Source organism: Microcaecilia unicolor, chromosome 2 (assembly GCF_901765095.1).
Source record: "Microcaecilia unicolor chromosome 2, aMicUni1.1, whole genome shotgun sequence".
Lineage (NCBI taxonomy): Eukaryota > Metazoa > Chordata > Amphibia > Gymnophiona > Siphonopidae > Microcaecilia > Microcaecilia unicolor.
Window position 1 is genome coordinate 361,398,978 of NC_044032.1, and position 27,004 is coordinate 361,425,981.

Consider the following 27,004-nt stretch of genomic DNA (forward strand, 5'->3'; position numbering starts at 1 on the left):
AGGGTAGGTGGAGTTACACCCCCTGAGTCGGGGGGGGGGGGGGGGGGGTTCAGGCAGGGTTAAGTGTCCTGAGGTAGAACAGCTCAGGAAGGCCCCAAGGCAAGTGCCAGGGAACAGAAGTAGCCAGAGCCAAGTGGTTTCCCTGGGGTAGGAAACTGTTTAATTCTTAGCCTCCAGGAATTGAAAATATGTTGACAGAAGACAGCCAAAATAGGAGAAGATCTTGTAGAATATTCCTGAATCATATGAATTTGGTGTGTCCAAAAGGGTCCTGAGATGGCGTTAGTGGCCACAATGTTTGGGCCAGATCCATGAGTATTGACTGGGACTATACCTCATATATATGAGAGAGACTTTATTAGTATTAAATTAAAGCTTGTGAAGTAACAGGTGTGCCCAACCACATGCTGAATTACAGCAATAAAGTACTTCCTTTTGCTTGCAAACCCTTTGTGTATGACTTTGTGATGGCTCCAACCAAGCCACACCCTTGATCATTTTATCCCGAAATGTTTCTGGTGGTGGGATAAATACTTCTCTAACAGAAAATTCACTTACATCCAAGGTGGTTGGGGTCCAGCATAGTAGTGTAGAGTTTTGTACAGGGGCTAAGGAGTTTAGATCTGCCTGAGAGAGGCACCTGAAAAAATATAGGCATTGCCAACAGGCAGGAAGTGTTTTTTTTTTTTTTTTTTCTGTCTGGTGTTTGCATTGCTGGGAACTGCTGCCAGAGCAACAAGGAAACTCTGGCCTGGAGTAGTCAGAAAATTCAGTATAGAGAGTGTTGTGGTTGTAGTGCAAGCCACATGTAGCCAGAGGGGCTGGCAAGTTTAAAAAGACAGAAGTGAGTAGCAATCCTTGAGGCTGCCCCATTAAGCAAAGAGTGGGATGGCTAGTGAAGAGTGGGAATGGCTAGTGAAATTAACTAAGAAGCAGTTCTTAAAGCAAGTAGTGATCAGAGTGATAAGTGAAAACTAAGAACTGCAGTTGTTGCTGGAGCACTCTGGAAAAGCTCCGGAGTAACATAGTAACATAGTAGATGACGGCACAAAAGGACCTGCACAGTCCATCCAGTCTACCCAACAAGACAAACTCATATGTGCTACTTTTTGTGTATATCTTACCTTGATTTGTAACTGTCATTTTCAGGGCACAGACCGTACAAGTCTGCCCAGCACTATCCCCGCCTCCCAATCACCAGCCCTGCCTCCCACCACCGGCTATGGCACAGACCGTATAAGTCTGGCCAGCACTATCCCCGCCTCCCACCACCGGCTCTGGCACAGACCGTATAAGTCTGGCCAGCACTATCCCCGCCTCCCACCACCGGCTCTGGCACAGACCGTATAAGTCTGGCCAGCACTATCTCCGCCTCCCAACCTCCAGCCCCGCCTCCTACCACCGGCTCTGGCACAGACCGTATAAGTCTGGCCAGCACTATCCCCGCCTCCCAACCACCAGCCTCGCCTCCCACCACCAGCTCTGTGATTGGAGCTAGAGCTGTTTGTCCTGAGGAAAGGCTAGCCTTGTAGCGCTATAGAAATGCTAAATAGTAGTAGTAGTAGTAGAATGCAAAGCAGGCTAGAGGAAGTGAGAGACTCCAAAGCTGTGACTACATCCAGAAGCTGCTGTATCGTAAGCTGCAACTGGAACAGCTGGAAATCGAGAGTGGAGTAGCTGTTTCACGTCAGTGCTCCAGCACAAACTGGTAGGAGGCCAGAGGCTGTGCACACAGAAATTTAAAGGAAGCAAGATTCCAAAATGGGAATCAGTGAGTGAGACGGCACGAAGCCTGCTCTGTGAATCAGGAAAATTACTGACCCCCCTGGAAGTGGGACATGGCTGAGGAAAAGAAAAGAGGGCCACGAAGTAGTCACAAGGAGTGACTGAGAAGAAGCCACTTGGGGCTGCCAAGAAGGCATCAAAGGAGGAAGACAGCCAAAACAGTCTCCAAGAGGGAGACTTAATGGTTAGTGCAGAGGACTGAGATCCTGGGGAACTGGGTTCAACTCCCACTGCAGCTCCTTGTGACCCTGTGTAAGTCACTTAAACCTCCCACTGCCCCAGGTACAAAAACTGATTATGAGCCCACTAGGGACACAGAAAGCACCTGCATATAATGTGTACAGTGCTGTGCACATCTGGTAGTGCTATAGAAATGATCAGTAATAGTAGTAGTGGTAGTAGGGAGCAAGTTAAGTGACCTGCTTACGGTCAAAGGGCTTCAGGAGGTTAAGTGCCTTGACAAGGCCAAAAAGCCAGAAGTAAGACAAGTTGCTGTACAGATGAAGGAAGCCAGCCTGCATATGGAGAATCTGCCTGAGAAGCACAGTGCCTTGCAATTTAAAAGCTAGAAGTCTCCAGAAGGAGAAGGGACCTGCCAAGAGCAACTTGTAGAGCTTAACTACTCATCTTGAGAGCAGCCCAAGTGCTTGAATGAAGCCAAATGTGGTGGTACAGAGGAAATTGAGGACCTGGATTGGTTATCTACTACTGTGAATAGACTATAGGAGAAATAACTCCTCTGAGGTCATCCAGTAGAGGGTCAGAACCCACATCAAGAGGAGGAGACGGAGTTGAAAGAAGCCAACCAATAGATTGCAATCCTGACAGAGGAGTTACAGCAGATGACTGCATATGACTGTAACCTACATGAGGAAAAGGAGTCCTTCAAAAAGGATTCCTTACAAAACCAACTGGCAGAGACTAAGGACCAGTTGCAAGGCCAAAGAGAAAAATGGAATGAAGATCAGAATAGGCGTAGGACCTGGAAAGAGAGAAAGGAGAGCTGATACATAAGAACATAAGAGTAGCAATACTGGGTCAGACCAATGGTCCATCTAGCCCAGTATTCTGTTTCCAACAGTGGCCAATCCAGGTCACAAGTACCTGGCAGAAACCCAAATCATTGCAATACTCCATGCTACTAATCCCAGGGTGAGCAGTTGCTTCCCCTTGTCTGTCTCAAATAGTAGACTATGGACTTTTTCTCCAGGAACTTGTCCAAACCTTTTTTTAAACCTAGATACGCTAACCGTGGTTACCACATCCTCCGGCAAAGAGTTCCAGAGCTTAAATATTCATTGAGTGAAAAAATATTTCCTCCTATTTGTTTTAAAAGTATTTCCATGTAACTTCCTGGAGTGTCCCCTAGTCTTTGTACTTTTGGAACAAGTAAAAAATTGATTTACTTCTACTCATTCTACACCATTCAGGATTTTGTAGACCTTAATCATACCTGCCCTCATCCGTCTGTTTTCCAAGCTGAAGAGCCCTAACCTCTTTAGCCTTTCCTCATATGAGAGGAGTTCCATTCACTTTATCATTTTCGTCGCTCTTCTTTGAACCTTTTCTAATTCTGCTATATTTTTTTTGAGATACGGCATTAAAGTATTTTGGTCCTATTCACCATCCCTTTCTTTATAATTCCTAGCATACTGTTTGCTTTTTTGGCTGCTGCCACACATTGAGCAGAAGATTTCAGTGTATCATTTGTGACGATACCTAGATCTTTTTCTTGGTTGCTGACCCACAAGGTGGACCCTAGCATCAGGTAACTTATGATATGGATTATTCTTTCCAATGTGCATCGCCTTGCATTTGTCCACATTAAATTTCATCTGCCATTTGGATGCCCAGTCTTCCAGTTTCCTAAAGTCTTCCTGCAATATTTCACAGTCCACATGTGTTTTAAAAACCTTGAATAGTTATGTGTCATCTGCAAATCTGCACATTTAATCACCTCAATTGTCATTCCGATTTTCATATTGTTTATAAATGTGTTAAATAGCACCGGTCCCAATAAAGATCCCTGTGGCATTCCACTGTTCACCTTCCTCAATTGAGAGAAATGACCATTTAACCTTACCCTGTTTTCTGTCCAATGACCAATTCCTAATCCACACCAGAACATTGTGTCCTATCCTATGACTCTCTAATTTTCTCACGAGTCTCTCATGAGGAATTTTATCAAAAGCTTTCTGAAAATCTAGATAAACTATTATCAACCAGCTCACCTTCATCCACGTTTATTCACACCTTCGAAGAAATTGAAGCAAATTGGTGAGGCCAGACTCCCTTGGCTGAACCCATGCTGACTCTGTACCATTAAACCATGTTTGTCTATGTGTTGTAATTTTATTCTTTATAATAGATTCCACTATTTTCCCCAGCACTGATGTCAGGCTTACTGGTCTATAATTTCCTGGATCACACCTAGAACCCTTTTAAAAAATGGGCGTCACATTGGCCACCCTCTAATCTTCAGGTACTACGAACAGGTTTCATAACAGAAGATCAGCAATTTCATGCTCAAGTTCTTTGAGTATCCTTGGATGTATGCCATCTGGTCCAGGTGATTTACTACTCTTTAATTTGTCGATTTGGCATAGTACATCTTCCAGGTTCACTAAGATTTCTTTCAGTTCCTCCGCCTCAGCACCCTTGAAAACCATTTCCAGAACAGACCGAAACAAAGAATTAATTCAGTTTCTCCACTATGGTCCTGTTCTCCCTGAGTGCCCCTTTTGCTCCTTTGTGATCTAGCAATCCCACAGATTTCCTCAGAGGTTTTCTGCTTCTGATGTACCTGAAAAAGCTGTTACTGTGAGTTAGTGGTAACCGAGGATGGGAAGACTGGATGGGCCATTTGGCCCTTATCTGCTGTTATGTTTCTATGCTTCTACAAGATTCAAAAACTGGGATGCCTTAGGAAAAGAAGGTGTAGTCTAGGAGGATCCTTGGTAGGAACCAGAGCGTCTTGGAGCAGCGGTCACCTGAAAATAGGGCGCAACGATGGAACAGAGATGGTTGAGCTTGGATGAAGATGTCAAGGAGCAGTGTCCTTGTGCTCTACAGCCAGCTGATTCACAGCCACTGGGACGATTATGCCCAATGGTTGCTATGTTTACTGTGTCCTATGTTATGCTAATGAGAGCATTGCTTGCTTGGAGTGGGAGGTCTGGCTACCTACCCTACAAAGCTTACAGTTCAAGTTTCATCAAAGAGAGATTAAGTGACTCAATGAAGTTCACTTTTGAGCTGGAAAGAAGAATGGAACAAAGACCTCTAGATGCACAGTACAGTGCTCTCAGATTGTTGATAACTATGCTGCATTACATGGATCATTCTAAATTAAATCTGTTATTGTAAAACAAGTTCAAGTATGCATGCTGTAAGAGCTTAGAACAAAGGCACATATTCTTGAATGACTGTGGTTGGAGGGAGTGCAAGCAAGTCAGTGAATAGATAAATGCAAAATTAACAATATATTTTCCAGTGAAAGTTCTAGTATTTTGTTTTCTAATTTTATGTGATAGTGACGGACAAAGTCACCAAGGAACAGACTGTCCTGGCACAATGACCTGCACAAAGCACAGCATGAGTTTCTTAACAGAAGAGGGAAAGTACCAATAAGTAGTGTAGGTGATCTGAGCACATACCTCAAATTCCAGGTAGTGGTCTTTCAGATTGTATTCATCGATTTCCTTAGCTTTAACTTTCTTGTCTGGGGGGTAAGAACGATGTTCAGCTAGCTCAGTGGAGATCTGCTTGAACTTTGCTTCATGTGACTTCAGCTGTTCTTCCTTTAGGGACCAATAAAAAAAAGTTTATTGTCAAAATCAAATACGTTTAATTCAATTGCAATATCTTACACCTAATGATCAGCTGACATTGAGAAATAAAGTTATACATTACATTATGTATTTATAAACAACCTTGCAGTTATATAGAACACCTATCACTGAGCTATCTAGAAGAGGCTTGGGGGAGCAAAACCTCCCCAACTGCAACATTCCCCTCTCCTGCCACCTTTGTCTGGCCCACTGCCTTTCTAGGTCTGCAGCCACAAAAAAACAGAATAGACATGTGGGGCAATTGTTCTATGCATACCGCCCCAACAAAACAGAAAATCTACAAAAGAAGAGGTGGACCAGCAGAGCTAGCAGCAGCACATAGACAGCAATAGCCCAGTGTGTCTTCTATTTTTGTGGATGCAGACCCAGGAATGTAGTGGACTAAAAGAGGTGCCAGTATGAGGAGGGGGAGGGAAGAGATTACTGGGTGCTATGGAGAGAGAGAGAGAGAGAGAGAGAGAACGAACACAAAAAGAGGAGATGCTGGATGATGAAGAATGAACAGAAAAAGAGAAGTTAGATGGAAGGAGAGGAGAGAGAGAGAGAGAGAGAGAGGGGAAGTGCTGGATGGGAGGTGAAATAAAATGCTGAATAGTAGAAAGAAAAGGGAAGAGAAATAGGACATACTAGATGATTTGGGGGGGGGGGGAGAGGAGAGGAAAGAATTAGTGAAAAACTGAGGAATACAAGGAAGAGGAATGGATAGGCCAGGGAGAGGGAGGAGATGGAAAGCTGTAGATAAAGTAAAAAGAAAAAGTGATAAAAAGTTGTAGATAGAGGAAAAAAGGGGAGATACTGGACAGTAAGAATGAATGAAATCTGAATGGACAGAGAAAAATGGAAGAAAGCTAAAAAGAAAAGACCAGTGACAGAAATGGATGTAGTGCAGGAGGTGAAGAATAAACGAGAGAGAAAAAAAAACAAAGAACGTAAACAAAGGGCCCTGTTTACTAAGCCATGCTAGAGGTGTGTTGCATTAGCAAGCGCTAACCGTGCTGCCCAGAATATTCCTATGGGCATCTACATGGTTAGCGTGTGCTAATTTTTAGCATGCGCTAAAAAAAACTAGCGCACCTTAGTAAACAGGGCCCTAAGTCAGTACAGTGCCAGAGATATGTAGATCAGACAAGCACTATAGGAGACTGGAATAATTAACCAGGTCAAATGCTGCAAATAGGTCTAAATATATAAGCAAAACTTCCTTTAAACCTGAATGTAATTCTTAAGAGCCAGCAATGTGCACCTGGTGGAATGCTGTGCATGAAAGCTGGTTTGTCATAGGTGCAGCGCATGAGTTTTTCTGCAATTTTAGCCACAAAAGGCAAGTTGGATATATGCCTATCATTAGAAACAATACAGGAATCAGATTTGGAGTCTTTCAGGCAGGGGCAGATGTTCACTTGCTTCCAGTCATTGGGATCCAAGAAGGTTTAATAGACAGGAGACCAAGTGGCATCAAAATGTTGAAACCAATTAGGTCAGCCTCAGTTTCCCCTTCCCTGCAAAGCCATCATCATTGTACTCTCGAAATAAAGCAAGAGAATGTGGTAAAGGCGGTTAGCTTAGTGGAGTTTAAAAAAGGTTTGAACGGCTTCCTAAAGGAAAAGTCCATAGACCGTTATCAAATGGACTTGGGGAAAATCCACTATTTCTGGGATAAGCAGTGTAAAATGTTTTGTACTTTTTGGGATCTTGCCAGGTATTTGTGACCTGGATTGTCCACTGTTGGAAACAAGATGCTGGGCTCGATGGACCTTTGGTCTTTCCCAGTATGGCAATACTTATGTACTTATGAGCTGCTACATTCACGCTGTCGCTCTTTATTGTTGGTAGCATTTGTATTTAATCTCACTTATATTTTCAAACATGCCAGCTTGTGCAGCATACGGATGTACACAGAGGATGTGTAATAACGGAATAACTTTTCATAGGTAGAGTAGTAATTTGTTATAAATCGTAATCAGTATGCCACTTGGAAGGGCTAGTTATAGGGGACATCCTAGCACATGTTATATTCGTGCAGAGATTTGTTTTCTCCTGGTAAACAGCCACTAAAACAGACATCATGTTATGAGACTCGGGTGCTCAACATTCAAAGTTTCTATTTATGACATTTATACCCCACATTAAACATGAATTAAGTTGAAACCTGGGAGTATTTTAAATCTTTTTTTTTCCTGTACCTAGATCAAAAGAAAAAGATGGCATGTGGGAACTTGCTCCTTTTGTTTTGTGGCTTGCAGAGGTAAAATTATAAAAATGCACTGGATATGTTTTTACTATTATTTAAAAGACAGATATTAGATAATGAGGGCAGAGCTACCTTCATGCAGAAGTCCAGAGTCAGTCTAAATGTGCCAACAATGTCCAGTTCAGCACAATATTAGCTGTCAAGTTCATACAAAGTTAATTATGTTCAGTGTAAAATAAATCTGTTGGCTCGGGCTGCCTGCTATGTGAATATTCCATCATTGTTTCACTATTGCTACCACATATTACATATGGGCATTTGCTTTAAACTTTTTGTTTATCCAGACCTTACATACACATGGTTTGATTTTTTTTAACCCAAGGTGAATCCTAACAGTGGTTGAACAATTAGGTATGAACAATTAGGTATAAACTGTGTTGTTTCTGATTTTACTTGTTTTGGAGTGCTTTGGGTCCTGCTGATCTATACATCTACTGTCTGGAATTTTGGACGTACTCTGTAGAAGTTGTTGTTTACTTTTGCAATGTGACGGATGCCTGTTCTGGTGTGTACATGTGATAATCTTTCAATAACTGCCTATACTTATAGCTATTATTTCTGAACATGTGGCATCATTAAAGGACAAACTTTTAAATGCTCAGTTGGGTATATATGCTAATCTCAACTTTGTTAAATGTTTCAGACATATCCATTTATTTGTTCCCTTGATATAACTGAATTCTATTATTCTGTCTCACTGTATTTTCAAATGTAAGCCACATTGAACCCGACTTTGCTTGGGATAATGTGATATAAATGAAAAAAAAAAATCCTTTATCCTCCACCTTTTAAGACACTGCCTACCTGCTGGATAGTGATGGCACAAGGAAAGCAAGTTTGGTCCAATGAAGACTAACTCAAAATATCCTGTTCCTTAGCTGGTCCCTGGTATTATCATGATAATGCCATGCCCCTGTGGTTATGTTCTACTAATAAGTTCAACAATTAACTGGATTTCTTGAAAGGATTATATAAATTTAGGATACATGACTAGGGACACAAATATACACTTATTTATTCAATATCACAATTCCTCATGTACAGTCATGAAACAACCTTTTAGGGTGGATAGTGTTCACAATGAGTTCCTTTATTATCGACCAGATAGAGATAAGAGTTTTCAGATTTGGCACAGTATAAGTCATCACAAGAACAAAATTTAAGAAAACCAAGGGGCTGCATTAGGGGCTTATAGCCCATTTATGGTTAAACAAAAGAGATCTGCACGAAACAAAATATTTTTATTTTGACTTAAAAAACCGCTTGCTCCTGAAACATGTTCAAAACAGAATAATCTATTTGTGTATCTAAAAAGTAAACGTCTACAAATCAGATGAAGGTGTGATTCCGTGTGCTCCAATGAAAGGACAGTTTAATTCTGCTTCCATTTAATTTCAATATATTCCATAACCTTTATAACACCAGGCTTCCCAAGGCAGATTACAGCAACAGTTAAGATGAACCCATAAGGAAACAGGCTATCCTCACTGAAACCTGACCATCTGTATTGTACAGAAGAACAGTGAAGAAAAATGAGCACAAACTAGAGTTTATAATTGCTGTTTCTACCAGCTACAATAATTTTTGAAGCTGTTTTAGTGATATTCAATTGTTATTTCTTTTCTCCTCCACCTTTTAAGGCACTGCCTATTGAACTGAAACAGTTTTAGACTTGTTACAGATGGCCCAACAATAAAGAACGACAACGTGGATGCAGCAGCTCATAAGTTTGCTTGCTTTGTTTTGAGTGTATGGCAATGACAGCTGCGCGGGGAATTGGAAACAGAGATTAACCAAATTGGCTTCCTCGCGTACAGTAGACTAGATAGGCTCACTTCCACTCATGTCTATTAAACCTCCTTGTCGGGAACTAAGCCTTGTGACAAACAAAATGAGATAATAGAAGATAGGAGAGAAAAAGATCAAATATTTGCATAAGAAAATACATAAGTATAGTGTATAAGAGAAGGGTCCATGACTTCATAGAGGTAACAGCCTTCGATAAAGTCACCCCAGTAAGTGAATGGCAGTTAGAACTGCACAGACCAGCTGCAAGATGGGAGAGTGTAGAAGTGGAGGAGGGGCCAGAAGGGTCAAATAGGGAACAGAAAGAAAAAGAAGCTGAGAGGTACTTTGAGGTGGAACACAATCTTGTGATTTTATCAACAAAGACAGCTGCAAATTGATCTGCTGAATGTGTGGATAGCTGGGGAGACGTTGAGCAATATAATGTTTTATAAGCCGAATTTATGTTATGCCTACTTAGGAAAGAGAAGTATTGCCTTTTACTATTCAAATTCAAATTTTATAAAGCTTTAGGAGAAGCAGATAAATGGTGTATCTTTCAGTACTCTGGGATTTACACCAGAGCCTTTCTGCATGACAAAGTTGTTTTCCGAGGGAATGAAGACCAAGAGTGATGCTTAAATGATGATTGAATATGTTCTAGAGTTACATGATCAAAAGAAGGCCATGTAGAGTACCAAGAACTAGACTGTTCTAATAAAACAGTTGCCACCAATCCCAGGTGAGAATAGTTGAGATAGGAGAAGCTGGTGGCAGAGAGGTCAAGGGATAGAGAGGAGAAAGTAGCAAGAAAAGAATCGCAAGAGAAGAATAATGCCCAAATCCTTGACCAATTTTATAAGGTCTTCCCTCAAAGGGAAGCTTACACAGATGTGCATTGAACATAGTATTGGCTGACCAGTTATAAAGCCAAAACCAAATATCATTTTCTTTTGCTTCTTCCATTTGTGAAGTCTTTTTGCTATTTATCTCTCTTTGGAGTAGGCACCTCTGATTTGTGCCAGAGGCAATGGAGATTGAAAATAACTTGCTTAGCTCACTGTTGTAACCACTGCAATTCCATTCAAAGCACGTGCTTCCATTGTCTCCACACTGACTCAACATTCTACTACCACAACATTCAGAACTAGACCCTGCAGTTTTCTCCGTACTACTTCGGGAGTGGTATCTTTAGGAGGTGATGTTTCCATTGAAACCCAGTCTCACCTTTGCTTTCCGGTGGCTACTTTTAACCATACATGTAAATGAAGGTATAAACATTCTCTTGAAGTCCCATTTTGATCCCTTGGACCCTCCTCCAGTTACTGACCTGTATCTAATCTCTTTTATTTCAAAAATCACAGAGACAGTAGTGCTGATGCAGCTGCATATTAATATCTTGACAAAAATAAATTACTTTCATCTCTAATGATCTGGCTTCTGCCAACATCACCTGTCTCTTATCCTTTGTAGTTGAATAGAGATAGCAGCTAGATGCAGGGAAATAAATGTTACAAGGCTCCCTTAATCTCTCTGCCACCAGCTTCTCCCAACTAGGATTGGTGGCAACAGTTTTAGCACAGTTTTAACTCTTTTCTATCTGTACATTCCTTCTGTGTGAAAGTAGAAATCCCACTGTTTGATGCGAAAGGGCTCAGTTCTTGTACTAGTCCAATTTAACATTTTTTAAAAGTCCTTTTGCCACTCTAATACAATCCCATGGCCTCAGACGCTACATCCAGCTGCTTTATCATGTTGACACCAAACAGCTGAACCTTGTGTTTCTTAATGACAATATAGAGTGGCTACGTGGCTTACCACACACCAATTCATGTACTGACCTCTCAAAGATGCCCTGAACAATGATTGGCAGCGAGTTAAAACCAGGAAGTTAAACCAGCACTTTAATATCTACAAAGGAAACTCAAGACTCTAGTTCCAATTATTCTTTAATGCAAACAAAAAAATAAAAGCAAAGGGAGAAGCAGCTGAAACAGAGGTACTGCCCATGCAGAAATGAGTGTCTTCAGCCCAGCATCCCCAGTCTAGAGGAGGTACATGAGTATTGCCACACTGGGACAGACCAAAGGTCCTTCAAGCCCAGCATCCTGTTTCCAACAGAGGTCAATTCAAGTCACAAGTACCTGGCAAGATCCCCAAAATGTTCAATTAATTTTGTGCTGCTTATCCCAGAAATAAGCAGTGGATTTTCCCCTTGTCAATTTAATAGTGGTCTATGGACTTTTCCTTTAGGAAGCCGTCCAAACCTTTTTAAAACCCCGCTAAGCTAACCGCCTTTACCACATTCTCTGGCAATGAATTCCAGAGTTTAATTACACGTTGAGTAAAGAAACCTTTTCTCAGACTTGTATTAAATTTACTACTTTGTAGCTTCATCACATGCCCCCTAGCCTTGTATTTTTGGAAAGAGTAAACAAATGATTCATATCTACCCATTCCCCTCCACACATTATTTTATAGACCTCTATCATATCTCCCCATAGCCGTCTTTTCACCAAGCTGAAGAGCCCTAGATGCTCCAGCCTTTCCTCATAGGGAAGTCATCCATTCCCCTTAATCATTTTTGTCGCCCTTCTCTGTACCTTTTCTAATTCCACTATCCAGCTTATAATCGAAAGAGAAAAATGCCTATATTGCGACCCAAATCGGGAGATGGGTGTCTTTCTCCCGTGGGCGCCCAAATTGGTATAATCAAAAGCCGATTTTGGGCGTTTCCAACTGCAATCCGTCGTGGAAACGAGTAAAGTTGACAGGGGCGTGTTGGAGGCGTGGTGAAGGCAGAACTGGGGCGTGGTTATCGGCCGAGGAGAGATGGGCGTCTTTAGCTGATAATCGAAAAAAAAGGCGTTTTTACCGCGATTTTGGGTCACTTTTTTTGGACCCTTTTTTTTTCACGAACAGGTCCCAAAAAAGTGCCCCAACTGACCAGATGACCACTGGAGGGAATCGGGGATGACCTCCCCGGACTCCCCCAGTGGTCACTAACCCCCTCCCACCAAAAACCCCCCACTTTAAAAACTTTTTTTCCAGCCTGTATGCCAGCCTCAAATGCCGTACCCACCTCCATGACAGCAGAATGTGTTCTATCCTCTGACAGCCTTTCCCTGGTTCTGATGTGGGTCTCGGGTGAGTGTGACACCTTTTCTGTTAAGGGCACTGCAGAGTCACATCAGCAATGCATTGTGGTGGGTGTAGGGTATTGGGCTCCGTGATTCCACTAGCTTGTGGCAATTGCTCACGATGTTGGTAGTTGGTAGGCTCTACTCCCATGGTGCTTTCCCCCCTGCTTACTGGGTCAGAGTGTGCCCTGTTTTGTTTCCGGTACTCCATGAGGTAGTGGCCATTTTTGTAAGCCAGTTTTAGATCCCTTTCACGTGTTAGCCACGTTACAGAACTTACCGGTAGTTCTTACCTTGAATGTGGCTGAAAGAGGGCATTGTACAGCATTCTGCCAGTTCTGACCTACTGCTCATCTCAGTACCAGGGAGACTCGTTGCCAGGGGGGCACAACCTCTCATCTGCAGTTAACTGTGAGTAAGTGTGCTTATTCCAATAAAGGACGTAAGTGTGCTTATTCCAATAAAGGACGTTTTCGGAGAGATTAGTCTTCAGGTGTCAACTGGTGTGCCAATGTTATATAGCAGCAACAAGTCCTAGAGGCCTGCGTGTATGCAGTGCAGGTCCCTGGAGCACTTTTAGTGGGTACCGCAGTGCACTTCAGCCAGGTGGACCCAGGCCCATCCCCCCCTACCTGTAACACTTGTGCTGGTAAATGGGAGGTCTGCAAAACCCACTGTACCCTTCACCCTTAAGAGCTATGGTAGTGTTGTACATTTGTGGGTAGTGGGTTTTGGGAGAGGGGGGTTGGGTGCTCAGCACCCATGGTAAGGGAGCTATGCATGTGGGAGCGTTGTCTGAGGTCCACCGCACTGACCTCTAGGGTGCCCAGTTGGTGTCCTGGCATGTCAGGGGGGCGGGTGTACTATGAATTGTGGCCCCTCCCATGACCAAATGGCTCAGATTAGGACGTTTTTAGTTTCCATTATCGCTAAAAAAAACAAACGCCCAGCTGAAAAACATCCATTTTTTTCGAAAATACGGTCTGTCCCACCTCGTCACATACCCGTTTTCGGACATAGACGCCCATGGAGATAGGCGTTCGCGTTCGATTATGCCCCTCCACATCTTTTTGGAGATGCGGTGACCAGAATGGAACACAATATTTGAGGTGTGGTCGCACCATGGACTGATACAAAGGCATTATAACATCCTCACTTTCGTTTTTCATTCCTTTCCTAATATCTAACATTCTATTTGCTTTCTTAGCCACCGCAGTACACTGAGCAGAGCATTTCAACGAATCATCAATGCCGCCGTCGAGATCCCTTTCTTGGTCGGTGACTCCTAACGTGGACCCTTGCATTACATAGCTATAATTTGGTTTCCTCTTTCCCACATGCATCACTTTGCACTTGCTCACATTAAATGTCATCTGCCTATTAGACACCCAGTCTCGTAAGGTCCTCTTGCAATTTTTCATAATCCTCTCGTGATTTAACAATTTTGAATAACTTTGTGTTGTCAGCAAATTTAATTACCTCACTAGTTACTCCCATCTCTAGATCATTTATAAATATGATAAAAAGCAGAGGTCCCAGCACAGACTCCTCGAGGTGGGAGATAGTAACATAGTATATTTTGGCAGATAAAGATCTGTACTGTCCAGTGTTTTATTTGTAGGAAAAAAAGGTACCAGTACTCATTATGGGCGGGGGGTCACCATCTATGACTCCGCTCCTATTGTAATCACACCCACAGTAGCCACACCCCTTATACCAGCTGTGGCTCATGCAAGCAGTATCATTGAAAATACTATACCAGTATTTAAGAAAAAAATAATGTGATTTTTTTTTCATTATAAATAATTGCTATAAGCTGTTACAGCTCTAGTATACCCAGTGCAAAATAAGATAGCATATATAAATTCTCAAATAGGACATATTCCAAACACTAAAATGAAAATAAAATATTTTCTACCTTTATCTGGTGACTTGGTTTTTCTGATCATGTTGGTCCCAGTCTCTAATTCTGCTGCTCTCTATCTGTTCCCTTAACAGGGTTTCCTTTCCATTTATTTCTTTACTTTCCTCCTTTCTTCATTTCTTGCCCTACATCCATAGGTAAAAGCTGGGTCCTCTGTGGACCTGATTGGAGGAGGTATAGAGTGGATCCAGCTTTTGCCTATTTTATCCATCCATGTGCAGTTGTCAGTATGAATCTCCTTCCTCTTTCCATCCATGTCCGACATTTTCCCTCTCCCTCTCCATCCATGTCCATCTCACTTCCTCTTTCTTCCCTCTCCTCCATCCATGTCCAGCATTTCTCCTCTCTCCCTTTGCCTCCATTCATGTCCAGAATTTCTCCCCTCTCCCCTAAATCCATGTGCATCTCCTCCTCTATCTTCCCTCCCCCCATCCATGTCCAGCATTTCTCCTCTCCCCCTCCACTCCATCCACGTACATCTACTTCCTCTGTCTTCCTTCCCCTCCATCCATGTCCAGTATTTCTCCTCTCTCCCTTCCCCTCCAACTGTGTGCATCTCCTTCCTCTGTCTTTCCTTCCCTCCAACATTCCTCCTCTCTTCCCTGCCATCCACTCCATCCATGTCCAGCATTTTCCTCTCCCCCCTCCATCCATGTGCATCTCCTTCCTGTCTTCCCTCCACTCCATCCATGGCTAGCATTTTCCTCTCCCCCCTCCATCCATGTGCATCTCCTTCCTGTCTTCCCTCCACTCCATCCATGGCCAGCATTTCTCCTCTCCCCCCTCCATCCATGGCTGTTATTGTCCTCCATCAAGTCTGTATTGTATAGACTTGACTACTCAGCTTTCTCCACTGCCGATCCCAAGAAGGGGCTACTCCTATGGTATCTATCTCATTGTTCCCGCAGTTAAACCCCTGAAGATGCCTAGCGGTGAAACGCTTCGATAGTGTTGGGTTTAAAGAGCATTAGAATCTGTGAAGTAAGGGAAACTTTCAGGTTTTTTTTAAAAGTAACTGCCATCTGTCAAAAAAACTGAGGGGACTTGAGCCCTCTAAATGAAAGGTATATAAGAAATGGGAACACTAAATATGCACTTTCAGAGGACATAACACACATGGTGCACTGCCCTGATGTTCGTTGGCTCCTACACTGGGAACAGCATTTAACTAACTCTGCAACTGTAAGTAAAATCTGAATGACTCACCATAGTGAAGAAAACAGGCGATTTCTGGTTCCCAGACACAAAGCACTGCAGTTAAATTTCTTGGCAGAGAGTACTCCCCAAATAAAGTCTCTAAAAAGAGAAACCGCAGACAGAGGGAAGGGGTGTAAGGGAGAGGGACCTGGCGCCACCAGGTTTACACCCAAAAGGCCAATGTTTGTTCCACGTTCTGAAACCACTTATGAAATTACTCCCTATATGGTGATAAAAGTTTACTAGAAAAAATTACTTTTTTTAAATGTCTGCTATGTAAACTACATTATAATATTTTTAAACAAAACAAGCTTTCATATTTTCAATATATTCATACCCAACTGTACAATAAACTAGTTAGTGAACGCACCTTTACAAGAGCACATTCTAAGTAAAATCAAGAATACACTGGACTAAATGGGCAGATTTTTTAAAACCCATTTCTAGACATTGGTGGTTCCATATATGAATCTCACAGCATAATCTGATTTACAATAATGGAAGACAATTTCCTGGTTTCTGCATGAAAATGCATTTCTAATGAAGGTTGGATACACCTTTCCTTATTTTACTTATCAAGAACAAGGACTGGTATCGCATTTTACTTATCCTGTACTGTGCCAAATTCCTGACACTATCAGAACTACCCTAATGTCCTAAAGAGCACCCAGCTAATTGCACTGCTTCTCTACTGCCTCTTTCTTCCCTACCCACAATAGGGTGGCACACATTTGACTCCGACTGTGATATAATATAGTACTAAGTGTACTATGATCTTTTAAGACACCGAATTCAATGCCCTCTACTACTGCCCTGTACAAATCAGCCAAGCATCAACAGAGTTCTTAAAAAAGAGACTGTCATGTCATGTTAAGGTCTGTTAACAGATGTCTATGCCCCCCACCCAGATTAAGCCATGATTTTATATTTAGTTCACCACTGTGTTATTGATTGCTGAATTCGAAAGGCCAAAGATTTATATTTCAAAGTTTTAATGATGAAAGCAGACATTTTATGCCATTCTGTTTCATTCCGATAACCTTTCTCCTGACATACTCTGACTTCCACTTTGATGGATGAAATCCTTGATGGTTTTGAACTCTTGTTCTTACCCTGTACATCACTTTCTGCTGCATTTAAAACCCTCCCTTTTCACACTGCACATTCTACAGATTTTGAATTCTGATAAAGAAGGCTAAAAAAGAAACTTGCTGCAGAGGCTAAAACTCACAATAACAACTTTTTCAGGTACATCAAAAGCAGAAAGCCTCTGAGGGTATCTGTGGGACCGTTAGATCATGAAGGAGCAAAAGAGGTGCTCAGGGAGGACAAGGCTATAGCAGAGAAACTGAATAAATTCTTTGCTTCTGTCTCTATGGAAGAAGATATGAGATTTGCCTGTACTGGAAATGGGATGATGATGCGGAGGAACTAAAAAAATCTCAGTGAACCTGGAAGATATACTGAGACAAACTGACAAATTAAAGAGTAGTAAATCACCTGGACCGGATGGCATATATCCAAGGAAACTCAAAGAACTCAAGCATGAAATTGCTGACCTGCTGTTAGTAATATCTTCTGAAGTACCTGAAGATTGGAGGGTGGTCAATGAGATGCCGATTTTTTTAAATGGGTTCTAGCTGTGATCCGAGAAATTACAGACCGGTAAACCTGACGTCGGTGACGGGCAAAATAGTGGAAACTATTATAAAGAATAAAATTACAGACCACATAGACAAACGTGGTTTAATGGGACAAAGCTAGCATGGGTTCTGCAAGGGAAGTCTTGCCTCACTAATTTGCTTCATTTCTTTGAAGGCGTGAATAAACATGTGGATAAAGATGAGCTGGTTAATGTAGTATATCTAGATTTTCAGAATGCTTTTGATAAAGTTCCTCATGAGAGACTTGTGAGAAAATTAAAGAGTCATGGGATAGGAGGCAAGGTTCTGGTGTGGATTAGAAATTAGTTATTGGATAGAAAACAGAGGGTAGGGTTAAATGGTTATTTCTCTCAATGGAGGAAGGTGAACAGTGAAGTGCCACAGGGATCTGTATTAACATATTTATAAAGGATATGAAAATTGGTACGACGAGTGAGGTGATTAAATTTGCAGATGATACAAAACTATTCAAGGTTGTTAAAACACAAGAGGACTGTGAAATATTAGAGGAAGGCCTTAGGAAACTGGAATACTGGGCATCCAAATGGCAGATGAAATTGAATGTGTACAAATGCAAGGTGATGCACATTGGAAAGAATAATCCGAATCATAGTTACCTGATGCTAGGGTCCACCTTGGAGGTCAGCACTAAAGAAAAAGATCTAGGTGTCGTCGTAGATAATATCCTGAAATCTTGTGCTCAGTGTGTGGCGGCGGCCAAAAAAACCCAGGATGCTAGGAATTATTAGGAAAGGGATGGTGAATAAGACCGAAAATACTATAAAGCCTTTGTATTGCTCCATTGTGTTCAGTGAAATGAACTGCAGAAAATAGACCAAGGTTTTTGGGATTTGCAGTTACTTGAGGCCTGGACTAGCCACTGTCAGACAGAATATTGGGCTCGAGGGCCCTTGATTTGACTCAGCACGGCTTTTCATACATTCAAGTCTATGAAGGTGACTTGAATATGTTCTTTCACGCTCACTCTCCAACAATTTGTAACATTCACATGGACTAGTCATAACATTCTGGTAACCAGACTCTCCACTAGAGAAATGGCTAGATGTATGTTGCTAAAGTACAACGTGTCAAGATTTTCTTTGGATAAACAGAATAAGTTCAGATTACTTCTAAGCCTACAATTCTCTGTTACTTAAAAATAAATACACACTGCATCACCTGAAAGTAAAGTTGTTGAATGTGCACCTGATGTGAAACAGAGTAAATGAGAAGTGAAGATAATGTGCTTATTATAACTCACTAATAATATATTGCATTTTAACTTTTTAACAGTAACTTAATAAAGTACCAAATCAAACATTCAGGATCTTACAGCAGTGTCCTCCTATTTCTTGCAAAAATTGCACATGTGACACTTTTGTTTTAGGTGATGACTGGTTCTGTGCTCCTCTTATTTGCTTTTCTTCAATCTATGCTGTCATTCATTGATTTGAATGAAAGCCACTTTAAAGGAACTTTAAAAAACACCACTCAGCGCTCCATCTTCTGAAGCCATAGGGGAAGCTTTGTGCTCACAGAGATAAAAAAAAGGATACTCAGACAAAGCTTCCTTTTAAATAAAGCTGAAGAAGAAAGGTTTTTCAAAGCAGATTAACTGATCTCTCATATCAATTTTCAAATTTGTCAGTGCCACACAAAAGTATGGAGAAGGTTTTTGTCACTCCAGATGAAAAGGTAACATAATGTGCTATACTCTCTTAAAAAATGCATTTTACTTTCTCAGTATTACAAAAACATCCTTAGCCTTTCTTAAGTGGCAACATATATATATATATATTTTTTTTTTAAAACAAAAGAGAAATAGATGCAACTTCTGTCTATATTAATTTCTGTAGACAGATTTGCTGAAAGATCAGCAATTAATCACAGAGTGCTTGATCAAAAAAACTTCCAATTGCATCTGGATAAGTTGCCTATACACGTTACATCTTATGAACTCCAGAAATAAGCTCTTGTTGGTACAATCCAAGTACTACAGCAAACACTAGCAGTAAATTTGAGAGACTGAGATCCTACTCCACATTTCCTGGTAAAACTAACCCCATTTGGAGAAATTGCCCCCAGAATACCTTTAATCAAATGAGCCATTTCTGTGGATGCTGAGCATCCCTAGTATTGAACAAATTCCTTCCCTATGTCCAAGGAGGATTGTGTTTTAAAATGTTGGCGCTTATGCCTTTAGTTAAGACATTTCAGAATGGTATGGGATCCAAAGCATCTTACTTAAATCAATCAGATGGGAGCAGGGGTTCTCAACCCAGTCCTTGGGACACACTTAGCCAGTCAGGTTTTCAGGATAGCCACAATGAATATGTGTGAAATACATTTGCATAAAACAGGAGGTAGCACATGCAGATTTATCTCTTGCATATTTCATTGTGGCTATCCTGAAAACCTGACTGACTAGCTGTGTCCTGAAGACTAGGTTGAGAACCTCCGAGATTGAGACACAAAACCAATCTACAAATCAGAGACCCACACCCAGGAGTGCTGAGGTTCATCTTGGACTTGCCAAGGACTTCCAGGATCAAAGTGATCTTTGCTTCAGGGACCAGGGGATGCACTCTTGCTCATGGAGCTCCCCCAATTATGTATTTAAGAAAAGATGTCTACATTTGTGCTACTAAATAAAACAAGGTAAATATTTTCATTACTCCCATAATTCACTGTGCATATGTGAGCTTTCTACAATTTCTAACATTCCTGAACAAAACATGGATGAAGTAGTAATTGCCTCTTTTATATCTGGAAGTTCTGAAATAGATTTTCAAGAGTGATAAACACTACTGAAAGCAGAGCTGCAAGACAACAATTAGACAAATATTATATCAAACAGAATTTCCAGGTGGGAGGATTGCTCACCATAGATAGCTTTGTGGTAGTGGCAGGTAGCAAAGGACGGCTGAACTTCTTTTGGGAGCCAATAGCAGCTGGGAATGGTGGAGCAGAAAACACAGCAGCTACACAATTAATTTTATTGATCCATGCCTCCATTTCCTCTGGGCTCCTGTGAGAGAAGGAGATCAAACTGTCACCACTGCATACCTGTGCTTCACCACACCACCAGGGGAGATGCATAGGGGCAGAACAAGACTAGAGGATGGTGGAAAATAAGGGTCAGTGTGAGTCAATACCACTGACAGCAAAAAACATTTAGTCTTTGAAAAGCTTACTAAAGACACATTAAAACAGACATCAAAGAGCATCTATCTAGTGCTGCAAACCTTTTCAAATTGTAAATAACAATTTGTTTATTTCTGGATTCAAGGTTCAATTTGTCTCCAAGCACATGTTTACTGAATGGCCTGAGGCAAAGTGAAATGAGGAAAAAGATGAAAGGAAAGAAAATCAAAGATGTGGTACTTTTATGAAAGAAATTGCACTTTTCCCAAGTTCAGTCATAAGAAGAGCAAAATTGCACTGGTGGAATAGGTAATTACTAGTATTTTTTACCTTATTAACTTTTATGCAGGTCATGAACTTGATATTCTGCCTTTCTGTGGTACAACCAAAGTGGTTTACATATTCTTTGAAGGTACTGGTGAATACTATTGTGAAGTTTTACTATCACAGCAACTGCTGCCAATGGCAATGTTTATGTGTTTCAGCAAGATAAAGCATCTGCTCATCATCGTTTATTGAATTTGCTTTGCCAGTTAGTTGAGACCAAATCAAAGCGGTTTACAATTAAATAATAATGGGTACAGCTTATAGTTAAGAAAAGAACACCAAATTTCAAAAGGAAAGAGTTAACTACTATCATTCATATATACATTCACACATACATACTATAATTCATACATATCATGCTCATGAAACCATCCAGCTACTGCAGAGAATGACTGGACTTCATTTCACCGGCCTTTTGCCCCCTAACAGTCACCTTGTGAATACTTGAGTCAGGGTAACATTGATGCTGTGGTTGATCAGTGAAGAAAACGACTCCAAGCATGTGTGTGTGCCAACTGAGACCATTTTGAACATTTCCTGTAGGCTTATTTCAAATTTATTCAGCATGATATATCCCAAATTTTATTGAAATTGGTCAAGTTTTGACAGTTATGCAGAAAACAAGCTTTGCATACGTTTAAATATATCTATATAAATAAAATCCCCCCCTCAGATGTTCTGAAGCTCACTCCATCTGTGGCAGTGAAGCCCTGAACTCCTGTCCTCCTGGTAGGCTAGGCTATTCGGACTACTCACCCTCAGTCATAGACCCGCACTCAGCCACGCCCATCTGCGCCCTAGGCCAAGCCCCATCTGCACATATAAAGCACCCTCAACGTTCTAAAGCACACTCTGAGGCTTCAACAGTTCGTATGTTCGAAGCTCTGTAACCATTTTTAAGCACACTACATCTCTGCCCCACCCTGACCTATCAGAGAAGGGAGGAGCGTCACAGCTGCACCGCTCTGACCTATCAAAGGAAACTGAAACAGGAAAAGGGAGGAGCGTCACACCGAATGAGGGACCTATCAGAGGGACGTTCCAGGCCCGCCCACCCAAGCGCACACACTGCAGCAGCCTACCTTGCCCTAGCAACACCACCCTCTGTCCCCGCTCACTCCCGGTCGCCACTGGAGCCGCTGCTCTTCTCTCCCTCCCCCTCCTGAGTCACCGCTCGCCCCTCCCCCTCACCCACCCTCCTCCACGAAATGGCCAATGGACCGCTCTCTCCACTCCCTCCCACTCGCCCCTGCACCCGCTATTCTCTCCCTCCCCCTCCAGAGTCGCTGCTCCACCCCCGTGATGACGTCGAGGGCGCTCATACGTTTCCTTGCTTTGTTTTCCCTCTGTCCCCGCTCCCTCCTGCTCGCCACACTCTGAGGCTTCAACAGTTCGTATGTTCGAAGCTCTGTAACCATTTTTAAGCACACTACATCTCTGCCCCACCCTGACCTATCAGAGAAGGGAGGAGCGTCACAGCTGCACCGCTCTGACCTATCAAAGGAAACTGAAACAGGAAAAGGGAGGAGCGTCACACCGAATGAGGGACCTATCAGAGGGACGTTCCAGGCTCGCCCACCCAAGCGCACACACTGCAGCAGCCTACCTTGCCCTAGCGACACCACCCTCTGTCCCCGCTCACTCCCGGTCGCCACTGGACCCGCTGCTCTTCTCTCCCTCCCCCCTCCCGAGTCACCGCTCGCCCCTCCTTCTCACCCACCCTCCTCCACGAAATGCCCAATGGACTGCTCTCTCCACTCCCTCCCATTCGCCCCTGTACCCGCTACTCTCTCCCTCCCCCCTCCAGAGTCTTTTCAGTGTATTGCAGCTGCAGCCACTTAGGTAAGTCAAGCAAGCCTGTCAGCTACTGAATACAGAAAGGAAAAGATAGCATGTGGGAACTTGCTCCATTTTGTTCTCTGGATTGTAGTGATAATTATACAAATGGTCTTGCTTTCATTATTTTGGTAGGGGCTGCCTTCATGACTGTCCACAGTCAGTCTACATGTGCCAGCATTGTCCACTTCAACACACTATTAGCAACCAAGTTCTATATATTGTAAGGATGTGGCAGTCCATGGGAATACATTCATGAATGTATTCCCATGGAGGGCAGATTCTCCATCCAAATAGTCTCTGCTGAAAGTAAACTGTAGTCTGTTAGCTGCATTTCTAGAGAGCATAATTTGCAAATAGCTAGAGCTACTGAGCCTTGGATCTAGCAGGGAGGCCTTGCCAGATTTTAAACAGCCACAAAAGAGGTGCCTAGAAAAGACAGCCTATGATGAGGGACTGCAGTGGATGAAAGGCAAATGAATGTTGGACCCAGGAGGGTTCTCAGGCTGAGAGGCGCCTGAAGCAGTGGGAGGGAGGACCAGCATTTGAGAGGTGGTGTAGCACTGTTGGGATAGGTACCTCAAATGATCTGATGCTTATAGGAATGCACTGTATAAAAGATTCCTGTTGTTCTATAAATAGGTATGCTTTTAGAAATTTAGGGAAGTCATCAAAGTGTGGTAAAAGATTGCTTTTTACTGCACCTTGATTCATCCCCAGATTCTAAAACCTGCGGTATTTCAGTACCATGTTAGAAGAATAACACTATTTGCAAGTCACCTTGCAAGCAGCATTATTCTGGTGGCTCAATGTTCCCGGGTCAGCAGAGCAGATTCCTCCCATCTCAAACCCCTCCACCCAGTCTCAAGTACCCTCCCCCCCACCCTAGAGTCAATCTTTAAAATCACTGGTGGTCCAGGGGTGGGGGTCCTTTGGGCAGGAGCGAGGCCAGTTGCTCCTGCCCAGTCCATCGCCTCCTGTAAAACGGTGCCCCTATCAGTAGTGGGCCTCGCTCCTGTTTGAAGACTTCCCTGTGAATCACCAATGATTTTAAACAGAGCCCTGTAAGGGGGTGGGGGTGGGTCGAGCACCGGGAGCATTGTGCCATGGCTTTGCAGCCTAATGCTGCTGGGGAAGAAATAACCTCAACAAAAAGCTGGGGTTATTTTACTGTGATTTTAGGGCCCTAAGGGGACTTACGGTATATCACCGCAAGTCACATTAGGGTTTTTACATAGTAATGAGATGTATGCTTGCATCTCATTACTGCTTAATCCGCAGTAACTTAAATGTCACCACAGTATTTTTAGTCAGGTGGTGTTAGAGCTGTTTAAGTTGCGTTAAAGGGCCAAATAACACAAATTAAGGCCCTACTGTTGCTTGATGACTACACCCCCTTAAAATCTCAAATGTTTAAGTGCACTGTTGGTATTTGCTACGATCTATGTTTGTAAAAGCTGAATAAAACTTTTAAGTATTACTAGCCAGATTTATTCAGAGTCTGACAGGGAAAGTGTCAGGTACACAGAAACCCTTAGCTTCCCTTGCAGATGCCTTACTTGCGGTAGGAAACTGCTTTCCAGAGCACATTCCCTTGTTTCACTCAGCATGGATGGACTTTGGTTAAAACGGTGAGGAGAAGGAAAGAAACCCAGTCCCTGAGCAGGTTGGCCCAAAGAGCTGGGGTGGATCTCCAGAAACCTCAGGAGCAGGGAAGCCCCAGTCAGTTTCTCTGGGCGAATGAGTATGCTCAGCCCCAGAGTTTGTTTCCAGCTTCCTGCTGACCCTGATTAAGAAGCCTGCATTAAGTCTGAGAGACAGGAGGGGAGATGGAGGCGTTGGAGGACAGCTGCCAAGGCGAAAGAGACAGCAGGAGAAACAGAATGAACTGGGAAGGAGGGGGTAAATAACCTGGGAGAAAGAATGGACAGCCAGAAGGTAGTCAGCCTTGAATTGTTGCCCTGCACATAAGAACACAAGTATTGCCATACTGGGACAGACCAAAGGTCCATCAAGCCCAGCATCCTGCTTCTAACAGTGGATCCTAGAAATAAGCAGTGGATTTTCCCCAAGTCCATTTTAATAATGGCTTATGGACTTTTCTTTCAGGAAGCTATCCACACCTTTTTTTAAACCTCACTAAGCTAACTGATTTTACTATATTCTCTGGCCACAAATTCCAGATTTTAATTACATTGCAGTATTCAGGACAATTTGCATGCATTGGTGGAGCCCTAGGCACCTCAGTAGGGTGTATCTCTCAGCTACAGTGTTGGTCTGAGAGGAGGGAAAAGGTCCGTTCCTGAGCCTGCATGAATTCTCAGCTACTGTTGGGATCTGAAGAAGAAAAAGCAGGGTTGAAGCTCTCTGGGGACCATCTGGGAGAAAGGCTGTGTTCCCCAGCCTGCAGAAATCAGCACTGCACAGGTTTTTCCCTAGCCCTGGGAGTATGAAGCTTGGGATACTGTGAAGCTGCTAAGAACTGAGTTTGTTTTCTTTTTGCATTATTTCTTAGACTAGATGGTTGCACTGACCATGTTTTACCTGTTACGTTGAAAGTGGGGAAAGGGGTGGGTAGGGGAAAGCTCCCCTATTCATGTCTGGATATTTGTGATTGGAACCTACATGGACTTTCGTTTGGGAACTGTTTTCTTTATTTGACAGAGCCAGTTTGAATTTCTAGCCAACTCTTTACCCAACCTGCTGTTTTGTAGAGGAGAGTTTCTTTTTGCTGCTGTAACTGTTTTGTGAATGCTGGTGAAGTTTTTGAACTAAAATGTCTGTTATGTACCCTGTACAGACCTGAAGGTCTGAGCAAATAACCTGCTTTTCCCCAGGAAGGGGGGGGGGGGGGGGGTCACTGTTAATTAATCTGCTGTCTCCTTGACTTCTGTCCTGAGTACTGCAGTGTTGAACTGTCTGATAACTGCCCTGAGGTGTTTTATGACCTGTTGGCCTGCAACTCTTTGGTCCTTCCTGTTCAATGCCTTGGGTGTGACAACAGCCACACTTGTTTTGGTTTTCCTGGAAGGAAGGGAGGGAAATCCCATGTTAACACCCATTTCTCAGGGATGTCCACAAAGGGGTGAAACATAAGGTAAAAGACCTAGGTGTTTACGTGGACACTTCATTATCTATAGATATCAAAAAAATATTCGATGTCCAAGTGAATAGTAAACAATTGTTTAAATATCATACAGTTTTGGATAAACCTATTCAGTTTGCTTATAAAAGAGGGAAAATATTGGAGACCATTTAAGGCATTCTTTTATGCCAAAACTAAAAGCTTCTGGAGATATTCAATTAGTGACAGGACGACACTTTAAATGCAATCACTGTGTTTATTTTCTTTAGTATGGGAAATAAATAATGTGCAGATACCACATACTGATACGATGTTTAAACATCATCAACACACGGATTATACTGCATCTCAAGTAATTTATTGTATTAAATATCCTTGTGAATTATATTATATAGGACACACCACTTGAAAAATAAAAATTAGAATAGCTGAGCATTTCAGTAACATCCGTTCTAGATTCACAGTAGGACATTTAATAAATGATTTGCGATTTATGGTTTTGGCTGAAGTCACATTATCAAGAGGAGGGAATTTAACTAAGACACTTTTGTGCAAAGAACAAATGTTCATTTACAAATGGGATACCGTTGAACCTCATTGGTTTAAAGAAAAAAGGTAAAATTATGTATAATCATACCTGATAATTTTCTTTCCATTAATCATAGCTGATCAATCCATAGACTGGTGGGTTGTGTCCATCTACCAGCAGGTGGAGATAGAGAGCAAACTTTTGCCTCCCTATATGTGGTCATGTGCTGCCAGAAACTCCTCAGTATGTCGATATCAAAGCTCCATCCGCAGGACTCAGCACTTAGAGAATTACACCCACGAAGGGACACTCTGCCCAGCTCACCACCGCCGAAACGGGGGAGGGGAATTAACCCAGCTCATCCCCACACAAGTGGGGGAGGGGAATCCGTCCAGCTCATCCCCGCGGAGCGGGGGAGGGACACCACACCCGCCGATGCGGGGGGATCTGGCTTATCCTGCAACCGCAACCGCGGGAGGAGCTGAC

At 42.5% G+C, this 27,004-nt stretch overlaps 1 protein-coding gene across 1 annotated transcript in view; it reads right to left on the minus strand.

Annotated features, from left to right (window-relative positions):
* Positions 1–27,004, minus strand: part of PSD3 (pleckstrin and Sec7 domain containing 3) — a 599,926-nt gene that overhangs the window by 41,021 nt on the left and 531,901 nt on the right. Inside the window, exons 14-15 of the mRNA XM_030192121.1 lie at positions 20,481–20,625; positions 5,442–5,585 (exon numbers count right to left, since the gene is read on the minus strand). Coding sequence (XP_030047981.1) covers positions 5,442–5,585; positions 20,481–20,625 — 289 coding nt within the window. The remainder of the gene's footprint in view (positions 1–5,441; positions 5,586–20,480; positions 20,626–27,004) is intronic.